General features: G+C 44.1%; 1 protein-coding gene across 1 annotated transcript; it reads right to left on the bottom strand.

Annotated features, from left to right (window-relative positions):
* Positions 1–4,299: 4,299 nt before the first annotated feature.
* LOC311118984 (U6 snRNA-associated Sm-like protein LSm7) lies at positions 4,300–4,636 on the bottom strand (the record flags this gene model as incomplete). Its single annotated transcript, XM_084193736.1, has 1 exon — positions 4,300–4,636. The coding sequence occupies exon 1, from the start codon at positions 4,633–4,635 to the stop codon at positions 4,300–4,302; it is 336 nt and encodes a 111-aa protein (XP_084049862.1). The 5' UTR covers position 4,636.
* Between the last annotated feature and the right edge of the window lie 10,305 nt (positions 4,637–14,941).

Below are 14,941 nucleotides of genomic sequence, written 5' to 3'. Positions count from 1 at the left end.
GCTTTGGGGCTGTTTTTCTGCAAAGGGACCAGGACGACTGATCCGTGTAAAGGAAAGAATGAATGGGGCCATGTATCATGAGATTTTGAGTGAAAACCTCCTTCCATCAGCAAGGGCATTGAAGATGAAACGTGGCTGGGTCTTTCAGCATGACAATGATCCCAAACACACCGCCCGGGCAACAAAGGAGTGGCTTCGTAAGAAGCATTTCAAGGTCCTGGAGTGGCCTAGCCAGTCTCCAGATCTCAACCCCATAGAAAATCTTTGGAGGGAGTTGAATGTCCGTGTTGCCCAGCGACAGCCCCAAAACATCACTGCTCTAGAGGAGATCTGCATGGAGGAATGGGCCAAAATACCAGCAACAGTGTGTGAAAACCTTGTGAAGACTTACAGAAAACGTTTGACCTGTGTCATTGCCAACAAAGGGTATATAACAAAGTATTGAGAAACTTTTGTTATTGACCAAATACTTATTTTCCACCATAATTTGCAAATAAATTCATAAAAAATCCTACAATGTGATTTTCTGGATTTCTTTCCTCATTTTGTCTGTCATAGTTGACGTGTACCTATGATGAAAATTACAGGCCTCTCTCATCTTTTTAAGTGGGAGAACTTGCACAATTGGTGGCTGACTAAATACTTTTTTTCCCCACTGTACATATCACTCATTGCATGCACTTATTTTAACCTGATTTAGTTATTTTAGATGATATAGGTCTATACTCCTGTGGTCCTCTGTAGCTCAGCTGGTAGAGCACGGCGCTTGTAACGCCAAGGTAGTGGGTTCGATCCCCGGGACCACCCATACACAAAAAATGTAAGTCGCTTTGGATAAAAGCTTCTGCTAAATGGCATATTATTATTACTCACCCAGCAATTATGCCATCAATCAGGAGATTAAGAACTGAATCCCGAGGGTGGGTTGAGCACAGCCCTCTCTTTTTCCCCTGGATCAACACACAGTTGATTCGTTTTTTTCTTGTTGTTGGTCAAGACCAATTCATCCGGGTCACGGCACCAAGTGTTAGCAGTTGATGTTATTCTTCAATAACACAGACCCCAAAGCAAATCAGGGGAAGAAAAATATATTTATTCAAGAGAACAAATCAGAGTTGTTATGCTGGAAAGTAGATGGTAGATGTTCATTCTTCCCTGTCCTCAATGTTTTCTCCACTGAACAAAGAGACATGATGTAGTTTATAGCCTCAAGCCTAGCATGTGGCTGACAAATTAGAATTCCTTGCAATAAAATGGGCCAATGGCCAAATACCGAGTACCCTGTTTCAGGCTCAATGTATAAACAATTTGGACCAATGAGAACTTGCCACATGTAGCTATAAGTCCCTGGTTGGAACCCCTACACAGATTCTAAACAAATGTTGATTCCCTCTTGACCTCTAGCCTCTGTGTTGTGTATTTCTCTTTGAATATTTTTACAAGACCATTCAGGGTTGAAGATTGTGGACTCAAGAAAAACCTTGTATTATAGGCAAACATTGATACCTTTTTTTTCTAATCCAATAATTTCTAACCCCTTTATTTTATCATTGGATCTGTTCAATGGCCATAACAAACAAATATGGTGAAAGAGGGCAACCCTGTTTACACCTCTTAACAATTCAAAATTCTCAGAGAAAGAACCATTATTTATAATTTTACATAAAGGAGTGTTATACATGACTTTTATCAATTTTACAAGAGATTCTCTAAAGTTGAAATAATCCAGGCACTTATAAATAAATTCTAGCCATACTTTATCGAAAGCTTTCTCAAAATCTGCTACAGTGGGGAAAAAAAGTATTTCGTCAGCCACCAATTGTGCAAGTTCTCCCACTTAAAAAGATGAGAGAGGCCTGTAATTTTCATCATAGGTACACGTCAACTATGACAGACAAATTGAGGAAAAAATATCCAGAAAATCACATTGTAGGATTTGTTATGAATTTATTTGCAAATTATGGTGGAAAATAAGTATTTGGTCACCTACAAACAAGCAAGATTTCTGGCTCTCACAGACCTGTAACTTCTTCTTTAAGAGGATCCTCTGTCCTCCACTCGTTACCTGTATTAATGGCACCTGTTTGAACTTGTTATCAGTATAAAAGACACCTGTCCACAACCTCAAACAGTCACACTCCAAACTCCACTATGGCCAAGACGAAAGAGCTTTCAAAGGACACCAGAAACAAAATTGTAGACCTGCACCAGGCTGGGAAGACTGAATCTGCAATAGGTAAGCAGCTTGGTTTGAAGAAATCAACTGTGGGAGCAATTATTAGGAAATGGAAGACATACAAGACCACTGATAATCTCCCTCGATCTGGTGCTCCACGCAAGATCTCACCCCGTGGGGTCAAAATGATCACAAGAACGGTGAGCAAAAATCCCAGAACCACACGGGGGGACCTAGTGAATGACCTGCAGAGAGCTGGAACCAAAGTAACAAAGCCTACCATCAGTAACACACTACGCCGCCAGGGACTCAAATCCTGCAGTGCCCCCTGCTTAAGCCAGTACATGTCCAGGCCCGTCTGAAGTTTGCTAGAGTGCATTTGGATGATCCAGAAGATGATTGGGAGAATGTCATATGGTCAGATGAAACCAAAATATAACTTTTTGGTAAAAACTCAACTCGTCGTGTTTGGAGGACAAAGAATGCTGAGTTGCATCCAAAGAACACCATACCTACTGTGAAGCATGGGGGTGGAAACATCATGCTTTGGGGCTGTTTCTCTGCAAAGGGACCAGGACGACTGATCCGTGTAAAGGAAAGAATGAATGGGGCCATGTATCGTGAGATTTTGAGTGAAAACCTCCGTCCATCAGCAAGGGCATTGACAATGATCCCAAACACACCGCCCGGGCAACGAAGGAGTGGCTTCGTAAGAAGCATTTCAAGGTCCTGGAGTGGCCTAGCCAGTCTCTAGATCTCAACCCCATAGAAAATCTTTGGAGGGAGTCCGTGTTGCCCAGCGACAGCCCCAAAACATCACTGCTCTAGAGGAGATCTGCATGGAGGAATGGGCCAAAATACCAGCAACAGTGTGTGAAAACCTTGTGAAGACTTACAGAAAACGTTTGACCTGTGTCATTGCCAACAAAGGGTATATAACAAAGTATTGAGAAACTTTTGTTATTGACCAAATACTTATTTTCCACCATAATTTGCAAATAAATTCATTAAAAATCCTACAATGTGATTTTCTGGAGAAAAAAATTCTCATTTTGTCTGTCATAGTTGACGTGTACCTATGATGAAAATTACAGGCCTCTCTCATCTTTTTAAGTGAGAGAACTTGCACAATTGGTGGCTGACTAAATACTTTTTTCCCCACTGTATAAGGATTATGCCTGGTATCCCTGTATTCTCATAGTTTTCAATTATTTATAATAATTGTCTAATGCTATCTCCAACATATATTCATTTTAAGAATCCTGTCTGATCATGATGAATAATATCCGGTAAGACTTTTTTAATTCTATGAGTCTTTTCTCTCTTGACCGAATCCGTTTTGTTTTTGGGATGAAAATTGAATTGAATGGCCTCTAAAGACACACTTAAAGGCATCCCATACTATACATTGATCCGCTGTTCCTGTATTATGCTAGAAAAAAATAAATAATAATAATTAAAAGATACATCTTTTTTTTTTTCATCCTTCTTTTGTCTAATAATTGACAAAAAAAGAAAATGTGTCAGTTTAACCATTCCATGTGGGGCACACTTTCCTTGACTCAGCGGGGGGACAGCACAGGAAGAGGCACAAAACAACGTCTGGGTGCCCCAATTAAACTTTGTGCAATATCCCAAATGCAGCCTTCCCCTGCACTGAACCTTGGACGACCCAAGTTGAGCGCGTCCACATAAGTTACACAGAAAGTGACAGCAATAAACAGAAATACTTCATAGTATATTCATTGGTACTGGCCATCAACATACATAGTACACTATCCACAGGAAGAGGGTAGCTACAGTATCCCCATATTTTACAATTATATTTTAGTCATTTAGCAGACGCTCTTATCCAGAGCGACTTACAGTTAGTGATTGCATACATTTTCTTTATATATATTTGTTTCATACTAACCGCAATAATATTTAATTGAATCCTCACATCCTCCCTCCTTCTCAAAGCACATTGGAGTAGATCTTATGTTCCTCTCCTTGAATCTTCTCCTCCAATGCATTTTGAGAAGGAGGCAAGTAGAGGATGCGAGGAATCAAGGAAATACAATTGACATACACACCAGGAATTGGACTACTGTGAGGTCATCCTAGTGAACGAGGCTGGCCGACTATCCGTCCTGCTGCTGGATGAAGGGGTTGGGGATGGCTTCCATGCTGTCCTGAGGACAGATGAGCACCACGGACGTCCCTCTACAAACCACCAGGCCCAGCTGCCACATGTCCTCGGTCAGCTTGAACTGGTCGTCAGGATCCTGCAAGTACTCGATGGTGCTATCCAATACCAGGTTCAACATGGGGTCAAACCCCTCCAGAACTCCACTGGCCTCTCGTCCTCCCTGAAACTTCACACGGATTTGTTTATCAATGTACTTTGACAGGTCAAAGATACTCTCTTTCTTCTTCTTCTCTCCTTCCTTGTTTCTGTCCTGGTTTCTGTCCGCCATTTTTAACATGTTCCAGCCAAGCCCACGCCTTATAATTGTTATATTTATTTAAAAATAATTAAAATAATATTAATCCCCATCCAAGGCCTTTCATATAAGGAAAATTATTTTTGTAGCCTCACAAAACTAATAAAAGTACATCGCAGCACTCATGCAATTATAAGTCTTGATCAACAAAGTACCATTATACAAGGGGGTCTTTACCCACAACCTAACATAATGCACATTCTCCTATACCTAGGGGAAGGTAGTATCTCTCCCTTGAAGTTATAGCCTCAATATAAAAGGCAAAGAAAAAAATAATAAACCCCCTAGGGCTTTCACAAAGAAAATACAACTTCTTGGTGTCCTTGTGTTATATAGCTAGCTTAGTTGAATATGAAAGTAAAATTACCAGCTGTCATTTGTGCCTAGATCAATTTATATTCCATCAAAATAAACGTTAAATCAGTCCTTGAACAGAGTGGCTGTGTCACCGGATTCTCTTGATGCCTCTTCCCGATAGCTAAACAATCGTAGTCCCCTGTAGCTCAGTTGGTAGAGCATGGCGCTTGCAACACCAGGGTTGTGGGTTCGTTTCCCACGGGGGGCCAGTATGAAAATGTATGCATTCACTAACTGTAAGTCGCTCTGGATAAGAGCGTCTGCTAAATGACTAAAATGTACCTTCTGCACATGTGCTCATTCGGCTGACCAGAGGTGGAACAGGCTACTCTGTCAAATTTCAGGCCTTCGTTGAATTGCACTCAGAATGCCTAGTGAACTAACTAGGCCTACACATACGGAGGAGGGAGAACCACTCAGATCATACAGTAGCCCAGTTTCAGAAAAACGCAGAGCATTCTTTGGTGCTTGTAAACAATATAGCCTACATTAATTGATGCATAGTTTTTACATTAATTGATGCATAGGAAAAGAAACAGAACAACTTTCAAGGTAATGCAATTAATATGTGCATCTGTTTTGGTTGTTTGATGCTGTCAACTTAATTTTCCTTGGATAGACACCATTGTAAATAAATGTAGCCTATAAACTTTGTATTTTTTTTACCACTCTCTGCCTACCTACCCAATCAATCATGTGCTTAGATGCCAACTTTACAGTACAGTAGTAAATACAGAAACTCCCAACTTCCGTGTTCAACCAGACAGGTGATGAGGATATTTTTCACCTTCCTTAACCTCCACACTTGTAGCTCTACAACTACAACATATCAGAGTCAAGAACCTTTGGATAATTTCATTTTGCTTGGCAATGTACCGTTTACTAAAGTAGTTGAGACAAATTATTTCCAATTTTATTGTCAGGCATGGAGGCCTCAGTGTGTGTGGACATAGTTTTAGCATTTTGCAGGTGTGTTTCACACAGGAAGCAAAAGAAACGTGTGAAGGAGTGGTTGCTGAGAATCCTCTCGTTTGAGTATAGGAGGAGTGTCCGTGTATGACATATGGCACAAGGACTGACATGTGAGTAGGAAAACAAACAAACACACACCACAGGAGGCTGCTGAGGGGAGGATGGCTCATAATAATGGCTGGAAAGGAGCAAAAGGAATGGCATCAAACACATGGAAACCATGTGTTTGATGTATTTGATACCATTCCACTTATTTCGCTCGAGCTATTACCACGAGCCCGTCCTCCCCAATGAAGGTGTCACCAACCTCCTGACACAGACACACTGTCATAGCCAGCCAGTGACTTCCCCTAGGAAAGTCTTGTATGCAAATCCCTAGCCTGACAACCCGATGTGTGACCTACTGTCTAATTTGCATAGATGCAAGCCAACCTTTTCAAATCAAAGGTCAAAGTAATCACTGTCTACCAGTCAAAGTCGAAAACTATTTACTTTGAAAAACTTTATTTAAACAGCACAAACAACAATCTAAAAAAGGAGGATGATGTGAGGAATAGAATATGAAAGACTATACTATTTTGTTTGAGTGTAATTGTTTCACAGTTGTTTGTATCTCCACAATAGAATACACACTGCTGGTATCTCTTATGTATAAGACTAATTCTCATGGCTCCCATTGCTATAATTCTGTGAAACATATTAGTATGGCCAACTATAATATGTAATCCACTTTTTTCATGTCAACAGAGGCCCTTCCTGTTGCATGAAATCATACACTTTTAAGCACTCTTTGCTGTTGCAATACTCTTGATGACAATAGCACAGCAGAAAGGGGATTAAAAGTTGCAACAGCTTGTCTGTATAACTCATGAAAAACAAGCCACTTTGATCAGTTAGCAAGGCAGGTAGGTCTAGGCAAAGGATAATTAGTTGTGCATATCTTCACAGTGAAGCATGGGTTTGATATTTCATCGCTTGGTTGATGATGATGACTGGAAGAATTGTTTTGTTTCACATGGGGTGAATCCCAAATGTTACCCTATTCACTACATAGTTCACTACTTGGGGCACCGTATGGGCCCTGGTCAAAAGTAGTGCACTATTTAGGGATAGGGTGCCAATTGGGATGCAACTATGGATACTGAGTAATGTGAAAACATGAAACTGATGTTAATGATGCGTTAATGTAAGCTTATGTTGTTTGAAAACGACTGATCAACATTCAAATGTTCAGCATTAATGTACGTTTCTGTTTTGTGTTCCAAGTGTACTTTCAGTAACAGAAATGGTTGAAGACTTTCCCTCCTCTCCATCCATGATCCATCCATCCGTCTGTCCGTCCGTCCACCCACCCACCCACCCACCCACCCCCCCTCTCTCGCTCTCTCTCTCTCTCTCTCTCTCTCCCCCCTCTCTCCCTCGTTCTCTCCAGCGGGAGGCCCTCAGACGTATGTGGGAAGAGGTTTTAATGATGTGCCCACGTGATGTTCATTCCGTTCAGCTCCCCGTGCATTACATATGGAATAGGATGCCATTTGGGACGCAAATTAGATTTAATAATATCATCCAAGTGAATAGGTGGTTCTTACAGCTATTCCCTCCCTCCTCACCCTCCCCCATTCTGCACCCAATCACCAATTAGGTATATTATTACCATATACCCATGTGACTGCAGGTTAACGCCATTAACCATATAGAATAAAATAATAATTTACTTTCTCATTACTAACCCTTAATAATGGAAAGATGGCAATTATGTTTGTTGTAGCGCCTGCTCATAGTAGGTCCCATAGGAAGTCCCAGTGTTGACTGTAATTCAACCGTCTTAGGTTTGATTTCCCTAGAGACAAAAGTCCTCCACCCTAAATCATAATAGCATATGGCCCATGAGACACAGCTTGTGGTGCAACGTGACATAAAGTGCTTATTCATTAACCTGTTGGGATCCCCAATGTAATTGTGATGAGGTGTGAATGAAGGAGTCAGGCGCAGGAGGTAAAACACCGAAGTCCAGATTTTAGACCGAGTACGCCGGGGCCCCCTCGATGTCCAGAGGAGGTGGAGGAACCTCCCGCACCTCAGACTCCTGGAGCGGACCAGCTACCACCGGCCTGAGGAGAGACACATGAAACGAGGGGTTAATACGGTAATCATGGGGGAGTAACAACCTGTATGTAACCTCGTTTATCCTCCTCAGGACTTTAAACGGCCCCACAAACCGCGGGCTCAGCTTCCGGCAGGGCAGGCGGAGGGGTAGATTCCGGGTCGAGAGCCAGACCCGATCCCCCGGTACGAAAACCGGGGCCTCCCTGCGGTGGCGGTCAGCGTTCGCCTTCTGATGATGCATGGTGCGTTGGAGGCAAACGTGGGCAGCGTCCCAAGTTTCTCCCGTGCGCCGAAGCCAGTCATCCACTGCAGGAGCCTCGGTCTGGCTCTAGTGCCACGGTGCCAGGACCGGTTGGTAACCCAAAACACATTGGAAGGGTGTTAGGTTAGTGGAGGAGTGGCGGAAAGAGTTCTGAGCGTATTCTGCCCATGGCAGGAACACCGAACACCTTTCTTTTTTGACAGAATGTTTAAAAAAGGTATAATCTTCGTAAATTATATCATCGGTAGGACTGGTGGAGTTATGTCGCACATGCAACAAAAACATATGGAAATGTCTGCTCTACCCAAAATTACAACCAAATAATTGCAGCCTTACCGCAAAAGTGGAAGAGGAAAGTGGAAGGGGGAGAAAGTAAGGAACTTGACTGTCGGCCTTGCATTAAAGAACATAATTGGTTAAGGAAAACTGTGATAAATAAAAAAGTACACTGCTCAAAAAAATTAAGAGAACCCTTAAACAACACATCCTAGATCTGAATGAATGAAATAATCTTATTAAATACTTTTTTCTTTACATAGTTGAATGTGCTGACAACAAAATCACACAAAAATGATCAATGGAAATCAAATGTATCAACCCATGGAGGTCTGGATTTGGAGTCACCCTCAAAATTAAAGTGGAAAACCACACTACAGGCTGATCCAACTTTGATGTAATGTCCTTAAAACAAGTCAAAATGAGGCTCAGTAGTGTGAGTGGCCTCCACGTGCCTTTATGACCTCCCTACAATGCATGGGCATGCTCCTGATGAGGTGGCGGATGGTCTCCTGAGGGATCTCCTCCCATACCTGGACTAAAGCATCCGCCAACTCCTGGACAGTCTGTGGTGCAACGTGGCGTTGGTGGATGGAGCGAGACATGATGTCCTAGATGTGCTCAATTGGATTCAGGTCTGGGGAACGAGCGGGCCAGTCCATAGCATCAATGCCTTCCTCTTGCAGGAACTGCTGACACACTCCAGCCACATGAGGTCTAGCATTGTCTTGCATTAGGAGGAACCCAGGGCCAACCGCACCAGCATATGGTCTCACAAGGGGTCTGAGGATCTCATCTCGGTACCTAATGGCAGTCAGGCTACCTCTGGCGAGCACATGGAGGGCTGTGCGGCCCCCCTAAGAAATGCCACCCCACACCATGACTGACCCACCGTCAAACCGGTCATGCTGGAGGATGTTGCAGGCAGCAGAACGTTTTCCACAGCGTCTCCAGACTCTGTCACGTCTGTCTCAGTGTGAACCTGCATTCATCTGTGAAGAGCACAGGGCGCCAGTGGCGAATTTGCCAATCTTGGTGTTCTCTGGCAAATGCCAAACGTCCTGCACGGTGTTGGGCTGTAAGCACAACCCCCACCTGTGGACGTCGGGCCCTCATACCACCCTCATGGTGTCCGTTTCTGACCGTTTGAGCAGACACATGCACATTTGTGGCCTGCTGGAGGTCATTTTGCAGGGCTCTGGCAGTGCTCCTTCTGCTCCTCCTTGCACAAAGGCGGAGGTAGCGGTCCTGTTGCTGGGGTGTTGCCCTCCTACGGCCTCCTCCACGTTTCCTGATGTACTGGCCTGTCTCCTGGTTGCGCCTCCATGCTCTGGACACTACGCTGACAGACACAACAAACCTTCTTGACACAGCTCGCATTGATGTACCATCCTGGATGAGCTGCACTACCTGAGCCACTTGTGTGGGTTGTAGACTCCGTCTCATGCTACCACTAGAGTGAAAGCACCGCCAGCATTCAAAAGTGACCAAAACATCAGCCAGGAAGCATAGGAACTGAGAAGTGGTCTGTGGTCACCACCTGCAGAACCACTTCTTTATTGGGGGTGTGTTGCTAATTGCCTATAATTTCCACCTGTTGTCTATTCCATTTGCACAACAGCATGTGAAATTTATTGTCAATCAGTGTTGCTTCCTAAGTGGACAGTTTGATTTCACAGAAGTGTTATTGACTTGGAGTTACATTGTGTTGTTTAAGTGTTCCCTTTATTTTTTTGAGCAGTGTATATCAGTTTCACTTAAGGACCAAATGATTGACAGCCGTCCCATATAGATTGCAAAATAGTTGGGAAGAGATTTTTGACGTACCGATCCCATGGCAGAGTGTTTATGAACTGACACGCAAAACGACACCGGATTCAAAAATTAGAATCTTTCAATTTAAATTATTATATAAAATTCTTGCTACCAATAGAATGTTATTTTTATGGGGGATACAATCTTCCCAGCTCTGCAGATTTTGCTGTGAAGAGACAGAATCATTAGATCATTTGTTTTGGTTCTGTCCATTTGTAGCTTGTTTTTGGACACAGGTCCAGGAATGGCTAAAGGATTGCAATATTTACCTGGAGCTAACCTTGCAGATAGCATTACTGGGTGATCTGAAAAGTCACAGTCAATCGATCAATAATATAATAATACTTTTAGCAAAAAATAATATTTTCAATTTACAATCTGTAGAAACAATGATAATAGAAGGGTTCAGAACTTTTGTGAAACATCACAGTACGGTTGATATTTATATGGCAAATAGAAATCCTATATGGATGGTGTTAAGAGATAGATGGGAGGTGTTGAATGGAGTTGAAGGATGGGACTAATAACAAATAACAACAAGAGAACTAATAATGTAAGCATACTGTGTCCATAATAAGTATATAGGTTGTATGTTGGGAGCTTTTGGGAAAGAGCACAATTAGAAAGATATGGCAAATAGAAGCAAACCGGATGGACATCATGAAAATGATCGGAGAGGTTGAGAGTAGAAGAAGTTCAGGAGCAAAAACAAATAAAATATAATTATTGTAAAATTGACTGTGTCCATAAGGTGTAAGTATAGGCTGGAAGTAGAGGCCTGGGCATTGTTGTTCACTAATTTACCCCAAGTAGGGAAAGGATGGTGGGGTTGAAAAGTAATAAAGGGGAGTATATACAGTGGGGGGAAAAAGTATTTAGTCAGCCACCAATTGTGCATGTTCTCCCACTTAAAAAGATGAGAGAGGCCTGTAATTTTCATCATAGGTACACGTCAAATATGACAGACAAATTGAGATTTTTTTTCTCCAGAAAATCACATTGTAGGATTTTTAATGAATTTATTTGCAAATTATGGTGGAAAATAAGTATTTGCTCACCTACAAACAAGCAAGATTTCTGGCTCTCACAGACCTGTAACTTCTTCTTTAAGAGGCTCCTCTGTCCTCCACTCGTTACCTGTATTAATGGCACCTGTTTGAACTTGTTATCAGCATAAAAGACACCTGTCCACAACCTCAAACAGTCACACTCCAAACTCCACTATGGCCAAGACCAAAGAGCTGTCAAAGGACACCAGAAACAAAATTGTAGACCTGCACCAGGCTGGGAAGACTGAATCTGCAATAGGTAAGCAGCTTGGTTTGAAGAAATCAACTGTGGGAGCAATTATTAGGAAATGGAAGACATACAAGACCACTGATAATCTCCCTCGATCTGGGGCTCCACGCAAGATCTCACCCCGTGGGGTCAAAATGATCACAAGAACGGTGAGCAAAAATCCCAGAACCACACAGGGGGGACCTAGTGAATGACCTGCAGAGAGCTGGGACCAAAGTAATAAAGCCTACCATCAGTAACACACTACGCCGCCAGGGACTCAAATCCTGCAGTGCAGGACTTGTCCCCCTTCTTAAGCCAGTACATGTCCAGGCCCGTCTGAAGTTTGCTAGAGTACATTTGGATGATCCAGAAGAGGATTGGGAGAATGTCATATGGTCAGATGAAACCAAAATATAACTTTTTGGTAAAAACTCAACTCGTCGTGTTTGGAGGACAAAGAATGCTGAGTTGCATCCAAAGATCACCATACCTACTGTGAAGCATGGGGGTGGAAACATCATGCTTTGGGGCTGTTTTTCTGCAAAGGGACCAGGACGACTGATCCGTGTAAAGGAAAGAATGAATGGGGCCATGTATCGTGAGATTTTGAGTGAAAACCTCCTTCCATCAGCAAGGGCATTGAAGATGAAACGTGGCTGGGTCTTTCAGCATGACAATGATCCCAAACACACCGCCCGGGCAACGAAGGAGTGGCTTCGTAAGAAGCATTTCAAGGTCCTGGAGTGGCCTAGCCAGTCTCCAGATCTCAACCCCATAGAAAATCTTTGGAGGGAGTTGAAAGTCCGTGTTGCCCAGCGACAGCCCCAAAACATCACAGCTCTAGAGGAGATCTGCATGGAGGAATGGGCCAAAATACCAGCAACAGTGTGTGAAAACCTTGTGAAGACTTACAGAAAACGTTTGACCTGTGTCATTGCCAACAAGGGGTAAATAACAAAGTATTGAGAAACTTTTGTTATTGACCAAATACTTATTTTCCACCATAATTTGCATATAAATTCATAAAAAATCCTACAATGTTATTTTCTGGATATTTTTTTCTCATTTTGTCTGTAATAGTTGACGTGTACCTAAAAAAAATAATAATAATAATAATAGGAACACCGACCACTCCCCCGGCCGGTCCTGACAGTATGTCCGCAGGAACCTACCCACATCTTGATTCACCCATTCCACCTGCCCATTACTCTCTGGGTGAAATCCAAAGGTCAGGCTGACCGAGACCCCCAGACGTTCCATGAACACCTTCCAGACTCTAGACGTGAACTGGGGACCTCGGTCGGACACTATATCCTCTGGTACCCCGTAGTGCTGGAAGACGTGAGTAAACAGAGCCTCCGCAGTTTGTAGGGCCGTGGGGCAGAGACTTCGAAAAGCGATCCACAACGACCAGGATAGTGGTGTTATCTTGGGAGAGGGGAAGATCAGTAAGAAAATCAATACTAAGGTGAGACCATGGTCGTTGTGGAACTGGTAAAGGTTGTAGCTTACCCGCTGGGAGGTGCTTAGGTGCCTTACTCTGGGCGCACACTGAGCAGGAGGAAACATACACCCTCATGTCCTTAGCCAAGGTAGGCCACCAGTACTTCTCGGTCAGGCAGGGCATTGTACGACCGATACCTGGATGACCAGAGGAGGGTGACGTGTGTGCCCAGTAGAGCAGACGATCACGGATAAGCGCAGGCACGTACTGCAGCCCAGCTGGACACTGCGGTGGAGATGTATCTGTGCATAATGCCTGCACTATATCCGCGTCCATACTACCGGCGCCACAATGCATGAGGCCGGGAGTATGGGGGTGTTGTCTCTGGGCCTCTCCTCTGTGTCATACAGCCGAGACAGTGCGTCTGCCTTCAAGTTCTTCGTACCCGGAATGTATGAGAGTGTGAAATCAAACCGGGTGAAGAAGAGGGCCCACCTGGCCTGGCGAGGATTCAGCCTCCTTGCTGCCTGAATGTACTCCAGGTTACGGTGGTCTGTCCAGACGAGGAAAGGGTGTTTTGCCCCTTCGAGCCAATGCCTCCACACCGTCAAAGCTCGGACAACTGCCAGCAGCTCCCGATCACCAACGCCGTAGTTCTGCTCCGCCGAGCTGAGCTTCTTCGAAAAGAAGGCACAGGGGCGGAGCTTGGGTGACGTGCCCGAGCGTTTGGATAAGACAGCGCCTATCCCTACCTCGGACGCATCCACCTCCACTATGAACGGTAGTGATGGATCGGGGTGAGCCAGTACCGGGGCGGAGGTGAACAGACCCCGCAATCTACTGAAAGCCAAATCCGCCTCAGCAGACCAGCGGAGCCGGGATGGACCCCACTTCAACAAGGAGGTAATGGGAGCTGTGACCTTGCCAAAGCCCAGAATAAACCTCTGATAGTAGTTGGCAAAGCCAAGGAAGCGCTGCACCTCCTTCACCGTGGTTGGAGTCAGCCAATTACGCATGGCTGAAATGCGATCTCCCTCCATCTCTACACCTGTGGTAGTAATGCGGTATCCAAGGAAGGAGATTGACTGCTGGAAAAACTCACACTTCTCTGCCTTGGCATAAAGATCATTTTCCAGCAGTCGGACCAGTACTTTGCGAACCAGGGACACATGCTCGGCACGCGTAGAGGAATACACCAGGATGTCATCAATGTAGACCACCACACCGCGACCAAGCATGTCCCGAAACACCTCGTTCACAAAGGACTGGAAAACGGATGGAGCATTCATCAAACCGTAGGGCATCACCAGGTATTCATAATGCCCCGATGTTGTGCTGAATGCTGTTTTCCACTCATCCCCTTCCCGAATATGCACCAGGTTGTAGGCACCAGGCTGAGGTCTAATATGGTGAGAAAATGGGCCCCATGCATTGACTCAATCACTGAAGGAATGAGGGGAAGAGGATAACTAAATCGTACCGTCACCTTATGCAGTGGTCAATAATCAATGCACGGGCGTAAACCACCATCTTTCTTCTTCACAAAGAAGAAACTTGAGGAAACAGGTGAAGTGGAGGGACATATATACCCCTGGCGCAGGGACTCGGTGACGTATGTTTCCATAGCCTCCGTCTCAGCCTGCGACAGGGGATACACATGACTCCTGGGAGGTACAGCGTCTACCCGAAGGTTTATCGCGCAATCCCCTTCCAGAAGAGGTGGTAATTTAGTCGCTTGCGTCTTGGAAAACGCGAGCGCCAGATCA

This window comes from Coregonus lavaretus (assembly GCF_964263955.1).
Source record: "Coregonus lavaretus genome assembly, contig: HAP1_SCAFFOLD_3980, whole genome shotgun sequence".
In the NCBI taxonomy this organism is placed as follows: Eukaryota; Metazoa; Chordata; class Actinopteri; order Salmoniformes; family Salmonidae; genus Coregonus; species Coregonus lavaretus.
Note: the sequence above shows the minus strand (reverse complement) of the source record. Positions and strands in the feature narration are given on the sequence as shown.